A 16,627-nucleotide genomic window follows, 5' to 3' on the forward strand; every position below is an offset into this window, starting at 1 on the left:
CAGGGGAGGAGAGGGGGAGAGAGTGGAAGGAGAAACAGAGTGGAGAGGGGGAGAGAGAGGAAGGAGAAACAGGGGAGTAGAGGGGGAGAGAGTGGAAGGAGAAACAGGGGAGTAGAGGGGGAGAGAGTGGAAGGAGAAACAGGGTGGAGAGGGGGAGAGAGAGGAAGGAGAAACAGGGGAGTAGAGGGGGAGAGAGTGGAAGGAGAAACAGGGGAGGAGAGGGGGAGAGAGAGGAAGGAGAAACAGGGGAGTAGAGGGGGAGAGGTGAAGGAGAAAGAGGAGGGGGGTGGAGAGGATGAGGGGAAGGAGAAAGAGGAGGGGGGTGGAGAGGAGTATCTAGCATTCTTGAGTTTTTGTTGTTGTGTGCAGTCGTAATAAATTGCCAGATTTATCACACAACACACACAACACACACAAACAAACAAACAAAATGGCTGCTTTTAAGACTGGGGCTTCTGGTCACCCCAGATTTTATTTTTTACCTTTATATATCTCGGCAAGTCAGTTAAGAACAAATTCTTATTTACAATGACGGCCTACCCCGGCCAAACCCGGACGACGCTGGGACAACTGTGTGCCGTCCAATCACGGCCGGATGTGATACAGCCACTAGGGAGCCAGAGTTACAGTATAAAAGTTATATTCAGGGAGGATCAATCGGATAGTTGTTTCTCAGTCTCTACCCTTCACCTCCCAAATCACAGTGTCAAAACTGACCCACAAAACCTAAACAAACACAAAAAAAAACAAATGTCCATGAACTTTTGTCGAGATTTAGAAAGTTGGACTAGAAGACAGATGCCTGTTAAGGTGTGTTTCCATTCAAATGTCTTGTGTTGATAACAACTGGACGTAGTGAGGTCACACCTACAACAACACATTTTGCGTAAGAATTGACTAATAGTTGCCATAGTTTAATCATTCTCATGTGCCTAGTTGTTGCCATGGTGAAACGTCCACTCCTGTAGATCTGTAATAATTGGATGGTGAAACTTGCATTCAGCCAATCAGAAAAGCAAAGCGAGTGCAATTCAGGCATTCTTGAAAGTCAAGACAATCCTTTTCCCTGCAAATAAACATAAAAAAAGTTGTAGTTTTAAAAATAGATTTAGCAAGCGAGTTAGCAAGTTCATTTAGAATGAACCGTATAAACTGTTTTATAGTTATGTGATGACATCACGTGCCCCGTGTGTACCTTTTAAAAGTTATTCGGCAAAATCATCGTTGCTTTGAAAAAACACCGTTTCGATCATTTGTCGCAGTAAAGAAAGTCAGACAAAATAAAACTCCACCCTTTGTGGAATAGGAAATGTCGTTCATAAGAACGTCTCTCCCAGAGCTGCCGTTGGTCTTCGCGACATTGTTTTTGTGTAACTAGCCCGGGTCACTGGAAACTGTCGAGTGTCTGGCCATTTTTTTTTACCAGCAACACAATGCTTTATGATGTCATATTGGGTGTTCTTTCTGTTGTTGTTGTTGTTGTTGTTGTTGTTGTTGCGTGTTTTTCGACCATCCTCCCATCTCCAAAATCCTTCGAGTCCTCAGCAGAAACACAAAATGTCCGCCCGACCAAACAAAACCCTTTGCCTCAACATGGCCCCTCAGCAGCCTCCTGTGATGCTCACTCACTCAATCCCCCCATGGCCGTCCTCAGTTTCCATCGTCCCCCTCTGTTCAGCAGCTGGTGTCCAGAAGCTGCTTGTTCACCACCGCCTCCTTGGCCTCCACGCAGTCCTTTTTACTCTCTTCTTTCTTCAGCCTGGTCAGCGCTGTCACTTTGGCCTGCGACCTCTTGATCTGAAACACGTCCCACCTCTCCGACAGCAGGCCCTTGTTGAAGATGACGGAGGTGACGCCGGAGGCGACGAGGATGGAGCAGAGAGACGTCAGCATGATGGTGGTACGGAACGGGAAGAACTGGGTCATCACGCCCTCCGCGTCCTTCCTGAACCCAGGGAAGTGGATGACAGGGGGAAGGTTGATGAGGGGTTCCCCACTCAGGATACGGAGGACCAACGCTAGGAGATACCCCACACTGGCACCGTAGCCGTTGGACACCTAGCGGAATGAATGAACCAATCACTAGAAAGATGAATAGATACTGTAGATGGATATCACGACATGCAGAATTCACAAATAATCTCTACACACATCCACCACAGGAGGCTGGTGGCACTATAATTGGGGAGGACGTGCTGGTGGTAAAGGCTGGAGCGGATTAGGTGGAATGGTATCAAACACACAGTTTCCAGGTGTTTGATGCAAGTCCATTTGCTCCGATTGGGCCATTATTATGAGCCGTTCTCCCCTCAGCAGCCTCCTGTGATGCTCACCCACTCATCCACCCCTACCTTGAAGAAGAGGACACAGACAAGCTGTGGGAACATGATTGTGTATGACATGTCGACGCCCACCAGCCAGAAAACCAGAACACTGTTATCCAGGAAGGTCAGGGCCGTCCCCGCCAGGCCACACACCACCACCGAGGTACGGATCACCCACTGCATCTCCCTGTCTGAGGCCTGGAGGAGAGAGAGACACAAGATGGAGGCACAGTGGTCAGCACAGACCAAGACAGATCCAAGATGGAGGCACAGTGGTCAGCACAGATCAAGACAGATCCAAGATGGAGGCACAGTGGTCAGGCCAGATCCAAGATGGAGGCACAGTAGTCAGCACAGATCAAGACAGATCCAAGATGGAGCCACAGTGGTCAGGACAGATCCAAGATGGAGCCACAGTGGTCAGGACAGATCCAAGATGTCTCAGCCTCCAGTATTTATGCTGCAGTAGTTTATGTGTCGGGGGGCTGGGGTCAGTTTGTTATATCTGGAGTACTTCTCCTGTCCTATTCGGTGTCCTGTGTGAATCTAAGTGTGCGTTCTTTAATTCTCTCCTTCTCTCTTTCTTTCTCTCTCTCGGAGGGCCTGAGCCCTAGGACCATGCCCCAGGACTACCTGACATGATGACTCCTTGCTGTCCCCAGTCCACCTGGCCATGCTGCTGCTCCAGTTTCAACTTCCACCTGACTGTGCTGCTGCTCCAGTTTCAACTGTTCTGCCTTATTATTATTCGACCATGCTGGTCATTTATGAACATTTGAACATCTTGGCCATGTTCTGTTATAATCTCCACCCGGCACAGCCAGAAGAGGACTGGCCACCCCACATAGTCTGGTTCCTCTCTAGGTTTCTTCCTAGGTTTTGGCCTTTCTAGGGAGTTTTTCCTAGCCACCGTGCTTCTACACCTGCATTGCTTGCTGTTTGGGGTTTTAGGCTGGGTTTCTGTACAGCACTTTGAGATATCAGCTGATGTACGAAGGGCTATATAAATACATTTGATTTGATTTTGATTTGATCAAGACAGATCCAAGATGGAGGCACAGTGGTCAGGCCAGATCCAAGATGGAGGCACAGTAGTCAGCACAGATCAAGACAGATCCAAGATGGAGGCACAGTGGTCAGGCCAGATCCAAAATGGAGGCACAGTAGTCAGCACAGATCAAGACAGATCCAAGATGGAGCCACAGTGGTCAGGACAGATCCAAGATGGAGCCACAGTGGTCAGGACAGATCCAAGATGGAGCCACAGTGGTCAGGACAGATCCAAGATGGAGCCACAGTGGTCAGGACAGATCCAAAATGGAGGCACAGTGGTTAGGAGAAACACAATACAGGAAGCGGATGATGCTGTCTGGTCAGAACGAGGATGATGCTGTCTGGTCAGAACGAGGATGATGCTGTCTGGTCAGAACGAGGATGATGCTGTCTGGTCAGAATGAGGATGATGCTGTCTGGTCAGAAAGAGGACGATGCTGTCTGGTCAGAATGAGGATGATGCTGTCTGGTCAGAACGAGGATGATGCTGTCTGGTCAGAAAGAGAATGATGCTGTCTGGTCAGAAAGAGGACGATGCTGTCTGGTCAGAAAGAGGATGATGCTGTCTGGTCAGAAAGAGGATGATGCTGTCTGGACAGAAAGAGGATGATGCTGTCTGGTCAGAAAGAGGACGATGCTGTCTGGTCAGAAAGAGGATGATGCTGTCTGGTCAGAAAGAGGATGATGCTGTCTGGTCAGAAATAGGATGATGCTGTCTGGTCAAAAAGAGGATGATGCTGTCTGGTCAGAAAGAGGATGATGCTGTCTGGTCAGAAAGAGGATGATGCTGTCTGGTCAGAAAGAGACTGATGCTGTCTGGACAGAAAGAGGATGATGCTGTCTGGTCAGGAAGAGGATGATGCTGTCTGGTCAACATGTTGTCCTTAGGATTCAACTCACTGCTCCTAGCGTGTCTGTCTGTCTGTCTGTCTGTCTGTCTGTCTGTCTGTCTGTCTGTCAGTCAGTCAGTCAATAGGCCCCATTACTTCTCGAAGCCAGCAGTAGGCATGTGTGTGTAATATAGTGGTATGATAATCTGGCAGTAGGTATGTGTGTGGATAATATGTAATTTTGTGATTGGCTGTAAATATCATGCAGCTGCCCACACAACACAAGGTTGTCTATACATAATGCTCTTAACCAATCAAAAGCCTTCGTTTTCAGACCCCCAACAGAGAAAAACAGGAACGAAAAACATGTTTCCCATGAAACAGTTGAATTCAAAACCCTCCCAAAAAATATTAAATCCTCTGAACAGCAGGAGGGCCAAATGGAGACGTGTGTGAGCGTGTGCGTGTGCGTGTGCGCGTGTTTTCGTACAAGTGAGCGTGTCAAAATAGAAGTGCTTGCTATAACAGGATTGTGGTTGTTTTGCCAACAGTCTGTTTTCTGTCTCAATGTATGCTAGTGGTGTTGATGTTTGTCTGAGTTTGGTCATTTGGGGACGTTTCGGTGGTTCTGTGACGTTTTATGACGACTTGTTGGTGTTTGTGACATTTTAAGAGCCCTTAGGATGACTTTCTAACGTCACAATAACGTCATAAAAATAAATAAAAAATCCACTGATGGGTTTTGTGACGTTGAAGTAACGTTGAAGTTACGTTGAAAAAACAATGAAGTGACGTTTTGTAACGTTTTGTCTCCGAACCTGATTCCTGATGATGTTCTTGTAGATGTTGGAGGAGAACATAGAGGCGGAGCTGAGGAGGGCGGAGTCCATGGATGACATCACGGCGGCAGCGACGGCCCCGATGCCGATGATGGAGACGTAGGAGGGGGTGAGGTACTGCAGGGCGATGGGGAGGATGGACCCGGCCTGGCCACGCTCGTATGGGGTCGGAGAACCATAGCTAGTCAGGTTCCAGTCTGAACAACACATAAATAAACATTAGTCATTGGTCCAGTTTGTGAAATAACCTTTTTATTTTAGGTTCACAAACCCTCACTGACCCTTTTCTAGTGCAACAACTGGCTGCTGTGTGGCAATGTTGTGCTTGTTGCATAAAAACAGACACTTCCTGTGGAGTTGTACTGTTCTGTCACATACCCTCACTACGGTGTGTGTGTGTGTGTGTGTGTGTGTGTGTGTGTGTGTGTGTGTGTGTGTGTGTGTGTGTGTGTGTGTGTGTGTGTGTGTGTGTGTGTGTGTGTGTGTGTGTGTGTGTGTGTGTGTGTGTGTGTGTGTGTGTGTGTGGCGCATGGCTCGCGGCGTGTGCGCCTGTGTGGCGTGTGTGTGTGTTACCTGTGGATGCAGCGACAGCCCCCACCAAGACAGACGGGACCCCCAGCACCAGGCAGAAAGCTGAGGAGGCGAAGCAGGTGACCTGAGCCTGGGTGTAGGACGACGCTGATAGGATCCTCTGGTAGAAGGCCTGATAGGCCAGGCCTCCCAGAGCCTGAGAACACAACATCTCCTCAATAACAGGTACTAAGTGGCATAAACAAATCCACGTCCAGCCACCCGTGTGGTTTTGCCATTTAAAAAGCCTTTAATGAGGCCATTATTAAATTACACCAATGTGTATTGTCCTACACCTTCATCAAGGTGTCTGTTTTGTCATTTAGAGAATATAGTGATTTTTTTACCTTCATTTAACTAGGCAAGTCAGTTAAGAACAAATCCTTATTTTCAATGACAGCCTAGGAACAGTGGGTTAACTGCCTGTTCAGGGGCAGAACGACAGATTTTTAATCTTGTCAGCTCAGGGATTTGAACTTGCAAACTTCCAGTTATTAGTCCAACGCTCTAACCACTAGGCTACGCTGCCGCATAATGACTTTTGTAATTCTTCAACACTAGGACTTCAATATAACATCTTGAGTTGTTCTGTTATTAAATTGAAACATGCTGATCTGAATGTTGTTCCCGGTTTTGATGACACTACCGGCACATACACATTAAAAGACTGTAGAATGAATGTGCCTTAATTAGCCACACCCCTACAATTGTAATCAGGAAGTGGGATTGCATTCCTCTGCATCGCGGCCACAGGGTGAGTCTGCCAACATTTCAAAGAACATTTGTGAACAAGTTAATAAATCTTCTGTATTTTTTAAGAAGTATCAATACTGAAGATATATGTTTCTAATGGTTTTGGGACTAAAAATATGTTTTTTTGGGATGTATATCAGTCCAAAATATAGCTGCTCGGCATATCTTAGCTATGGGGAATCATTTAAAGTCCAAAATAAGTTTCAATTATCAAAACGAAAATGGTCAGAATTGAAACAATTTGATTGGTTTTGGTTATGACACTTGATTGTTACTCCAATGGTATTTCTTTACATCGATTTGAAAAACACATCTGCTGTGATAATCTACATTAAACACGTACATGATTGTTTGTAGATTTGTTAAGTACAGTCAGGGACATCCGTAAGGTGGCAACATGATTATTTATTAAGGACAGTCGGGGACATCCGTAAGGTGGCAACATGATTATTTATTAAGGACAGTCGGGGACATCCGTAAGGTGGCAACATGATTATTTATTAAGGACAGTCAGGGACATCCGTAAGGTGGCAACATGATTATTTATTAAGGACAGTCAGGGACATCCGTAAGGTGGCAACATGATTATTTATTAAGGACAGTCAGGGACATCCGTAAGGTGGCAACATGATTATTTATTAAGGACAGTCAGGGACATCCGTAAGGTGGCAACATGATTATTTATTAAGGACAGTCAGGGACATCCGTAAGGTGGCAACATGATTATTTATTAAGGACAGTCAGGGACATCCGTAAGGTGGCAACATGATTATTTATTAAGGACAGTCAGGGACATCCGTAAGGTGGCAACATGATTATTTATTAAGGACAGTCAGGGACATCCGTAAGGTGGCAACATGATTATTTATTAAGGACAGTCGGGGACATCCGTAAGGTGGCAACATGATTATTTATTAAGGACAGTCAGGGACATCCGTAAGGTGGCAACATGATTTGAAGTACAGCAGAAAGACAGAGATCTTCTCTGAGAACAGAGGATAAAAACAAACCCTGTGCGATATAGAGAATATCTGAAAAAAAAGGGAAAAGAAATGCTAAAAGAAAGGAAGAAGGGAAAGGTCAAATTAGTTTTGTGGGGTTTTTTTCTGAGAGGGAGAAGAGGTAGATAGAGGTCAAGTCAAAGACAACACAGTGCAGCAGTGAAAAGGCCCAAAGACGGAGCCAGGGGATCACAGAGTGGAGAATGGAATGGCACGGCTATACCATGGTGGAGCAGGGGCTCTCTAGAGGAGAATGGAATGGCACGGCTATACCATGGTGCAGCAGGGGCTCTCTAGAGGAGAATGGAATGGCACGGCTATACCATGGTGGAGCAGGGGCTCTCTAGAGGAGATTGGAATGGCACGGCTATACCATGGTGCAGCAGGGGCTCTCTAGAGGAGAATGGAATGGCACGGCTATACCATGGTGGAGCAGGGGCTCTCTAGTGGAGAATGGAATGGCACGGCTATACCATGGTGCAACAGGGGCTCTCTAGTGGAGAATGGAATGGCACGGCTATACCATGGTGGAGCAGGGGCTCTCTAGTGGAGAATGGAATGGCACGGCTATACCATGGTGGAGCAGGGGCTCTCTAGTGGAGAATTCACCTGCCCCTCATGTGGCAAACCATGTTGTTCTCGCATGGGCCTGCAGAGCCGCATGCAACGGCACAAACACAACCTCATCAATAACCACAATTTGGAGCAGTTCTCATCATCAACATCGATGGCAGCTGCAAGTTAGTGTGTGTACCTATGATACTTGTGTGTGTGTGTGTACCTACGTCTGTGTGTGCGTCTGTGTGTTTCCGATCACTCACCAGGACCATGAAGTCGTCAATCCACTTCCCCGCGTCTCTAAGCTCCAGCTTGCCGACCCAGGGGGCCTGGAACGTCTCGTTGAATGCGGTCAGAGTGATGTCCATGGAGTTTGGGTTGGTCATCATAAATGGCACACAGATCCACTGTGAGAGGAGAGTAGAGGTGAGGGGAGGGGGGAGGGGGGAGAGGTGATGCAAGGGGATGGGAAGGAGGAGAGGGGGAGGAGTTAGGGTTGGTCATCACAACAGATCCACTATGAGAGGAGAGTAGAGGTGAGGAGAGGGGGAGGAGTTAGGGTTGGTCATCATAACAGATCCACTGTGAGAGGAGAGTAGAGGTGAGGAGAGGGGGAGGAGTTAGGGTTGGTCGTCATAACAGATCCACTGTGACAACAACATGAGGATCAGTGAGTATTTTACTTCCAGAACATTTCAAGATAAGTAGCTCCCACTGTTTTCACTAAAATACATGTCCTCCAACCTACGGTAGAAAGCTGACAAAGACATGTCCTCCAACCTACGGTAGAACACTGACAAAGACATGTCCTCCAACCTACGGTAGAACACTGACACAGACATGTCCTCCAACCTACGGTAGAACACTGACAAAGACATGTCCTCCAACCTACGGTAGAAAGCTGACAAAGACATGTCCTCCAACCTACGGTAGAACGCTGACAAAGACATGTCCTCCAACCTACGGTAGAACGCTGTACAAAGACATGTCCTCCAACCTACGGTAGAACACTGACAAAGACATGTCCTCCAACCTACGGTAGAACGCTGTACAAAGACATGTCCTCCAACCTACGGTAGAACGCTGACAAAGACATGTCCTCCAACCTACGGTAGAAAGCTGTACAAAGACATGTCCTCCAACCTACGGTAGAAAGCTGACACAGACATGTCCTCCAACCTACGGTAGAAAGCTGACACAGACATGTCCTCCAACCTACGGTAGAAAGCTGACACAGACATGTCCTCCAACCTACGGTAGAAAGCTGACACAGACATGTCCTCCAACCTACGGTAGAAAGCTGACACAGACATGTCCTCCAACCTACGGTAGAAAGCTGTACAAAGACATGTCCTCCAACCTACGGTAGAAAGCTTACACAGACATGTCCTCCAACCTACGGTAGAAAGCTGACACAGACATGTCCTGCAACCTACGGTAGAAAGCTGACAAAGACATGTCCTCCAACCTACGGTAGAAAGCTGACAAAGACATGTCCTCCAACCTACGGTAGAAAGCTGACACAGACATGTCCTCCAACCTACGGTAGAAAGCTGACACAGACATGTCCTCCAACCTACGGTAGAAAGCTGACAAAGACATGTCCTCCAACCTACGGTAGAAAGCTGACAAAGACATGTCCTCCAACCTACGGTAGAAAGCTGTACAAAGACATGTCCTCCAACCTACGGTAGAAAGCTGACACAGACATGTCCTCCAACCTACGGTAGAACGCTGACAAATACATGTCCTCCAACCTACGGTAGAAAGCTGACACAGACATGTCCTCCAACCTACGGTAGAAAGCTGTACAAAGACATGTCCTCCAACCTACGGTAGAACGCTGACAAATACATGTCATCCAACCTACGGTAGAAAGCTGACACAGACATGTCCTCCAACCTACGGTAGAAAGCTGACACAGACATGTCCTCCAACCTACGGTAGAAAGCTGTACAAAGACATGTCCTCCAACCTACGGTAGAAAGCTGACACAGACATGTCCTCCAACCTACGGTAGAACGCTGACAAATACATGTCCTCCAACCTACGGTAGAAAGCTGACACAGACATGTCCTCCAACCTACGGTAGAAAGCTGTACAAAGACATGTCCTCCAACCTACGGTAGAAAGCTGACAAAGACATGTCCTCCAACCTACGGTAGAAAGCTGTACAAAGACATGTCCTCCAACCTACGGTAGAAAGCTGACAAAGACATGTCCTCCAACCTACGGTAGAAAGCTGACACAGACATGTCCTCCAACCTACAGTAGAAAGCTGTACACAGACATGTCCTCCAACCTACGGTAGAAAGCTGACACAGACATGTCCTCCAACCTACGGTAGAAAGCTGTACAAAGACATGTCCTCCAACCTACGGTAGAAAGCTGTACAAATACATGTCCTCCAACCTACGGTAGAAAGCTGTACAAATACATGTCCTCCAACCTACAGTAGAAAGCTGTACACAGACATGTCCTCCAACCTACGGTAGAAAGCTGTACACAGACATGTCCTCCAACCTACGGTAGAACGCTGTACAAAGACATGTCCTCCAACCTACGGTAGAACGCTGTACACAGACATGTCCTCCAACCTACGGTAGAACGCTGTACACAGACATGTCCTCCAACCTACGGTAGAACGCTGTACACAGACATGTCCTCCAACCTACGGTAGAACGCTGTACACAGACATGTCCTCCAACCTACGGTAGAACGCTGACACAGACATGTCCTCCAACCTACGGTAGAACGCTGACACAGACATGTCCTCCAACCTACGGTAGAACGCTGACACAGACATGTCCTCCAACCTACGGTAGAACACTGACACAGACATGTCCTCCAACCTACGGTAGAACGCTGACACAGACATGTCCTCCAACCTACGGTAGAACGCTGTACACAGACATGTCCTCCAACCTACGGTAGAACGCTGACACAGACATGTCCTCCAACCTACGGTAGAACGCTGACACAGACATGTCCTCCAACCTACGGTAGAACGCTGACACAGACATGTCCTCCAACCTACGGTAGAACGCTGTACACAGACATGTCCTCCAACCTACGGTAGAACGCTGTACACAGACATGTCCTCCAACCTACGGTAGAACGCTGTACACAGACATGTCCTCCAACCTACGGTAGAACGCTGACACAGACATGTCCTCCAACCTACGGTAGAACGCTGTACACAGACATGTCCTCCAACCTACGGTAGAACGCTGACACAGACATGTCCTCCAACCTACGGTAGAACGCTGACACAGACATGTCCTCCAACCTACGGTAGAACGCTGACACAGACATGTCCTCCAACCTACGGTAGAACGCTGACACAGACATGTCCTCCAACCTACGGTAGAACGCTGTACACAGACATGTCCTCCAACCTACGGTAGAACGCTGACACAGACATGTCCTCCAACCTACGGTAGAACGCTGTACACAGACACATTGTTAAAGGTCCAATGAGGCTGTTTCTTTTTTAAAATCTCAATATCAAATAATTAAGTGCTGTAATTGTTTTCAATTAAAATGGTAAAAAAGGAAACAAAAGTCACTTCTTAACAAAGAATTTATCTGGGACTGTCTGGGAGTGGTCTGTTATTGTCCGAGAGGTTTGGAACTCTTTCTTATTGGTCTATTAACTCATTTCCCGCTTGGTGATGTCACCAGGCAGGCCAAAACTCCATCCTAGAAAATCTAGCAGAAATTTCAGTCGGCTCTTACACTAAAATGGCATTATCAAATTTTCACAATTTCACAGTATTATTCCAGCCTAGCGTGGAAAAATATATAAAACACAAGAAAATCTCGATTTACTGCACTGGGCCTGTAAGTATATTGGCATTTCCTTTCAAATACAGGTGGATTGGATTCGAATGGCTACGACTGATCATCAAGCTGAAATATTCTTTAAATAAAGTTGGATTGGATTCAAAATGGCCGCCTGTCACTCACCAGACTGAGGAAGATGAGGATGAGCTGGATGACATCGGTGTAGGCTACAGAGTAGAGTCCTCCCAGTAGAGTGTAGATGATGGCCACCACAGAGCTGATACAGATGGAGTAGACATAGGGCAGGTCCAGAATCACACTCATAGTGCCACCTGCAGCACACAGGGAGGGCAACGGAACACTGAGCTACGGAACACTGAGCTACGGAACACTCAGAACACTGAGCTACGGAACACTGAGCTACGGAACACTGAGCTACGGAACACTGAGCTACGGAACACTGAGCTACGGAACACTGAGCTACAGAACACTCAGAACACTGAGCTACGGAACACTGAGCTACGGAACACTGAGCTACAGAACACTGACCTACGGAACACTGAGCTATGGAACACTGAGCTACGGAACACTGAGCTACGGAACACTGAGCTACGGAACACTCAGAACACTGAGCTACGGAACACTGAGCTACGGAACACTGAGCTACGGAACACTGAGCTACGGAACACTGAGCTACGGAACACTCAGAACACTGAGCTACGGAACACTGAGCTACGAAACACTGAGCTACGGAACACTGAGCTACGGAACACTGAGCTACGGAACACTGAGCAACGGAACACTGAGCTACGGAACACTGAGCTACGGAACACTGAGCTACGGAACACTGAGCTACGGAACACTCAGAACACTGAGCTACGGAACACTGAGCTACGAAACACTGAGCTACGGAACACTGAGCTACGGAACACTGAGCTACGGAACACTGAGCAACGGAACACTGAGCTACGGAACACTGAGCTACGGAACACTCAGAACACTGAGCTACGGAACACTCAGAACACTGAGCTACGGAACACTGAGCTACGGAACACTCATAACACTGAGCTACGGAACACTCAGAACACTGAGCTACGGAGCACTGAGCTACGGAACACTGAGCTACGGAACACTGAGCTACGGAACACTCATAACACTGAGCTACGGAACACTGAGCTACGGAACACTCATAACACTGAGCTACGGAGCACTCAGAACACTGAGCTACGGAGCACTTAGAACACTGAGCTACGGAACACTGAGCTACGGAACACTCATAACACTGAGCTGAGTATGAGTATCTCTTTTTTATATTTTCTTTAGCCCCTTCAGAGATTGTGTGTGTGTGTGTGTGTGTGTGTGTGTGTGTGTGTGTGTGTGTGTGTGTGTGTGTGTGTGTGTGTGTGTGTGTGTGTGTGTGTGTGTGTGTGTGTGTGTGTGCGTGCGTGCGTGCGTGTGTCGAGGGTTGGAGAACATACTGTACTGCAGGACCAGTTGGTTACCTAGGCAACATTCAAACATTATATCAGTTGGTCATTCTAGGTCCACAATAAAACATTGAAACAGTTGGTTACCTAGGCTGACCAGCGTCCTTGCGACCCACAGGACGTCTGCAATGAGCGCTGGGAAGATGAGCAGGCTGCTCAGGACGTTGCCATACTTTATCTGGAACGGATCCATCATTGTCACGTACTTGTTTTCCCTCATTGGCTTGGCGAAGAAAAAACCACCTGCATCACAAAAGAGAGAGAGGAGGAGGGGAGAGAGAGGAGGAGGGGGATAGAGGATTAGAGAGAGGAAGAGAGGGATGGAGGGGGGGGGAGAGAGGAGGAGGGGAGAGAGAGGAGGAGGGGGATAGAGGATTAGAGAGAGGAAGAGAGGGATGGAGGGGGGGGAGAGAGGAGGAGGGGGATAGAGGGTGAGAGAGAGGAAGAGAGGGATGGAGGGGGGGAGAGAGAGAGGGAGAGGGGGATGGAAGGGGAGAGAAAGGAGGAGGGGGAGAGAGAGGAGGAGGGGGATAGAGGGTGAGAGAGAGCAAGGGGTGGAGGGGGAGAGGAGGGGGATAAATGGGGGGAGAGAGAGGAAGAGGTGGATGGAGGGGAGAGAGAGAGGAGGAGAGGGGGATGGAGGGGGAAGAGAGAGGAGGGGGATGGAGGGGGAAAGAGAGAGGAGGGGGGAGAGAGGGGGATGGAGGGGAGAGGAGGGAGGAGGGGGGAGAGAGAGGAGGGGGATGGAGGGGGAGAGAGAGGAGGGGGATGGAGGGGGAAGAGAGAGGAGGGGGATGGAGGGGGAAGAGAGAGGAGGGGGAGAGAGGGGGATGGAGGGGGAGAGAGGAGGAGGGGGGAGAGAGGAGAGGAGGAGGGGATGGAGGGGGGAGAGAGAGGAGGGGGATGGAGGGGGAGAGAGAGGAGGGGGATGGAGGGGGAAGAGAGAGGAGGGGGGAGAGAGGGGGAAGAGAGGAGGAGGGGGATGGAGGGGGAAGAGAGAGGAGGGGGATGGAGGGGGGAGAGAGAGGAGGGGGATGGAGGGGGGAGGAGAGGAGGGGGATGGAGGGGGGAGAGAGAGGAGGAGGAAGAGAGAGGAGGGGGGAGAGAGAGAGAGGGGGGGAGAGAGGGGGAAGAGAGAGGAGGGGGATGGAGGGGGAGAGAGAGGAGGGGGATGGAGGGGGGAGAGAGGAGGGGGATGGAGGGGGAAGAGAGAGGAGGGGGATGGAGGGGGAGAGAGAGGAGGGGGATGGAGGGGGAGAGAGGAGGGGGATGGAGGGGGGAGAGAGAGGAGGAGGAAGAGAGAGGAGGGGGGAGAGAGGAGGGGGGGAGAGAGGGGGAAGAGAGAGGAGGGGGATGGAGGGGGAGAGAGAGGAGGGGGATGGAGGGGGGAGAGAGGAGGGGGATGGAGGGGGGAGAGAGAGGAGGAGGAAGAGCGAGGAGGGGGGAGAGAGGAGGGGGGAGAGAGAGGAGGGGGATGGAGGGGGAGAGAGGAGGGGGATGGAGGGGGGAGAGAGGAGGAGGAAGGGGGAGAGGAGGGGGATAATAAAACATAGGAAACTGAAACAAACAGGTGCTGACCTCTGATAACACAACACCTGTTTCTGTTATTGCCAGCTGAGTGGATAAACAATGGATCCAAACAACACCAAGGGGATCATGTTACGTTTCCTGATTTCCAATCAGAGCTACGTTTGACAAAACACTAAACACACACACACACACACACACACAAACACATAAACCCTTGCCCCCCACCACTCACCCCATAGCCCATAACTATGACAAATCATTTCCCTCTCACTTTACGACTGTGTTCTTTAGTTGGTTATGTGCAAGGACAGCTGTTTCATTCGCGTGTGTATGTGTGTGCGTGTGTGTGTGTGTGCGTGTGTGTGTGTGTGTGTGTGCGTGTGTGTGTGTGTGTGTGTGTGTGTGTGTGTGTGTGTGTGTGTGTGTGTGTGTGTGTGTGTGTGTGTGTGTGTGTGTGTGTGTGTGTGTGTGTGTGTGTGGAGGACACTCACGGCCCAGTTGGGAGCATTCTGCTCCAGCGATCCAGTTACACAAAGGTCACGTTCCAAATGGCACCCTATTCCCTGACCAGGGCCCATAGTGGAGTAGGGTGTAGTTTGACCAGGGCCCATAGGGGAGTAGGGTGTAGTTTGACCAGGGCCCATAGGGGAGTAGGGTGTAGTTTGACCAGGGCCCATAGGGGAGTAGGGTGTAGTTTGACCAGGGCCCATAGGGGAGTAGGGTGTAGTTTGACCAGGGCCCATAGGGGAGTAGGGTGTAGTTTGACCAGGGCCCATAGGGGAGTAGGGTGTAGTTTGACCATGGCCCATAGGGGAGTAGGGTGTAGTTTGACCATGGCCCATAGGGGAGTAGGGTGTAGTTTGACCATGGCCCATAGGGGAGTAGGGTGTAGTTTGACCAGGGCCCATAGGGGAGTAGGGTGTAGTTTGACCAGGGCCCATAGGGGAGTAGGGTGTAGGTTGACCAGTGCCCATAGGGGAGTAGGGTGTAGATTGACCAGGGCCCATAGGGGAGTAGGGTGTAGTTTGACCAGGGCCAATAGGGGAGTAGGGTGTAGTTTGACCAGGGCCCATAGGGGTGGATGTCCTTTAGGTGGTGGACCATTCTTGATACACACATATAGTGCACTACTGTAGACCAGAACCCTATATAGTGCACTACTTTAGACCAGAGCCCTATTCCCTATATAGTGACTACTGTTGACCAGGGGCCTATTCCCTATATAGTGACTACTGTTGACCAGGGGCCTATTCCCTATATAGTGCACTACTTTAGACCAGAGCCCTATTCCCTATATAGTGACTACTGTTGACCAGGGGCCTATTCCCTATATAGCTCACTACTTTAGACCAGAGCCCTATTCCCTATATAGTGACTACTTTAGACCAGAGCCCTATTCCCTATATAGTGTACTACTGTTGACCAGGGCCCTATTCCCTATATAGTGTACTACTGTTGACCAGGGGCCTATTCCCTATATAGTGCACTACTTTAGACCAGAGCCCTATTCCCTATATAGTGACTACTTTAGACCAGAGCCCTATTCCCTATATAGTGACTACTGTTGACCAGGGGCCTATTCCCTATATAGTGCACTACTTTAGACCAGAGCCCTATTCCCTATATAGTGCACTACTTTAGACCAGAGCCCTATTCCCTATATAGTGACTACTGTTGACTAGGGGCCTATTCCCTATATAGTGCACTACTTTAGACCAGGGGCCAATAAGACTTCTAGGCTGAAGTCCAGAGCCCTATTCCCAATTTTTTTACCTTTATTTAACTAGGCAAGTCAGTTATGAACAAATTCTTATTTTCAATGACGGCCTAGGAACAGTGGGTTAACTGCCTGTTCAGGGGCAGAACGACAGATTTGTACCTTGTCAGCTCGGGGGT

General features: G+C 49.0%; 1 protein-coding gene across 1 annotated transcript in view; it reads right to left on the minus strand.

Annotated features, from left to right (window-relative positions):
* Positions 1–435: 435 nt before the first annotated feature.
* LOC109885838 (high affinity choline transporter 1) overlaps positions 436–16,627 on the minus strand; it is a 45,082-nt gene continuing 28,890 nt past the window's right edge. The window contains exons 4-10 of the mRNA XM_031814803.1: positions 13,289–13,444; positions 11,898–12,046; positions 8,192–8,335; positions 5,620–5,773; positions 5,026–5,243; positions 2,352–2,522; positions 436–2,058 (exon numbers count right to left, since the gene is read on the minus strand). Coding sequence (XP_031670663.1) covers positions 1,675–2,058; positions 2,352–2,522; positions 5,026–5,243; positions 5,620–5,773; positions 8,192–8,335; positions 11,898–12,046; positions 13,289–13,444 — 1,376 coding nt within the window. The 3' untranslated portion in view covers positions 436–1,674. The remainder of the gene's footprint in view (positions 2,059–2,351; positions 2,523–5,025; positions 5,244–5,619; positions 5,774–8,191; positions 8,336–11,897; positions 12,047–13,288; positions 13,445–16,627) is intronic.

Source organism: Oncorhynchus kisutch, unplaced genomic scaffold (genome assembly GCF_002021735.2).
Source record: "Oncorhynchus kisutch isolate 150728-3 unplaced genomic scaffold, Okis_V2 Okis07a-Okis12b_hom, whole genome shotgun sequence".
In the NCBI taxonomy this organism is placed as follows: Eukaryota; Metazoa; Chordata; class Actinopteri; order Salmoniformes; family Salmonidae; genus Oncorhynchus; species Oncorhynchus kisutch.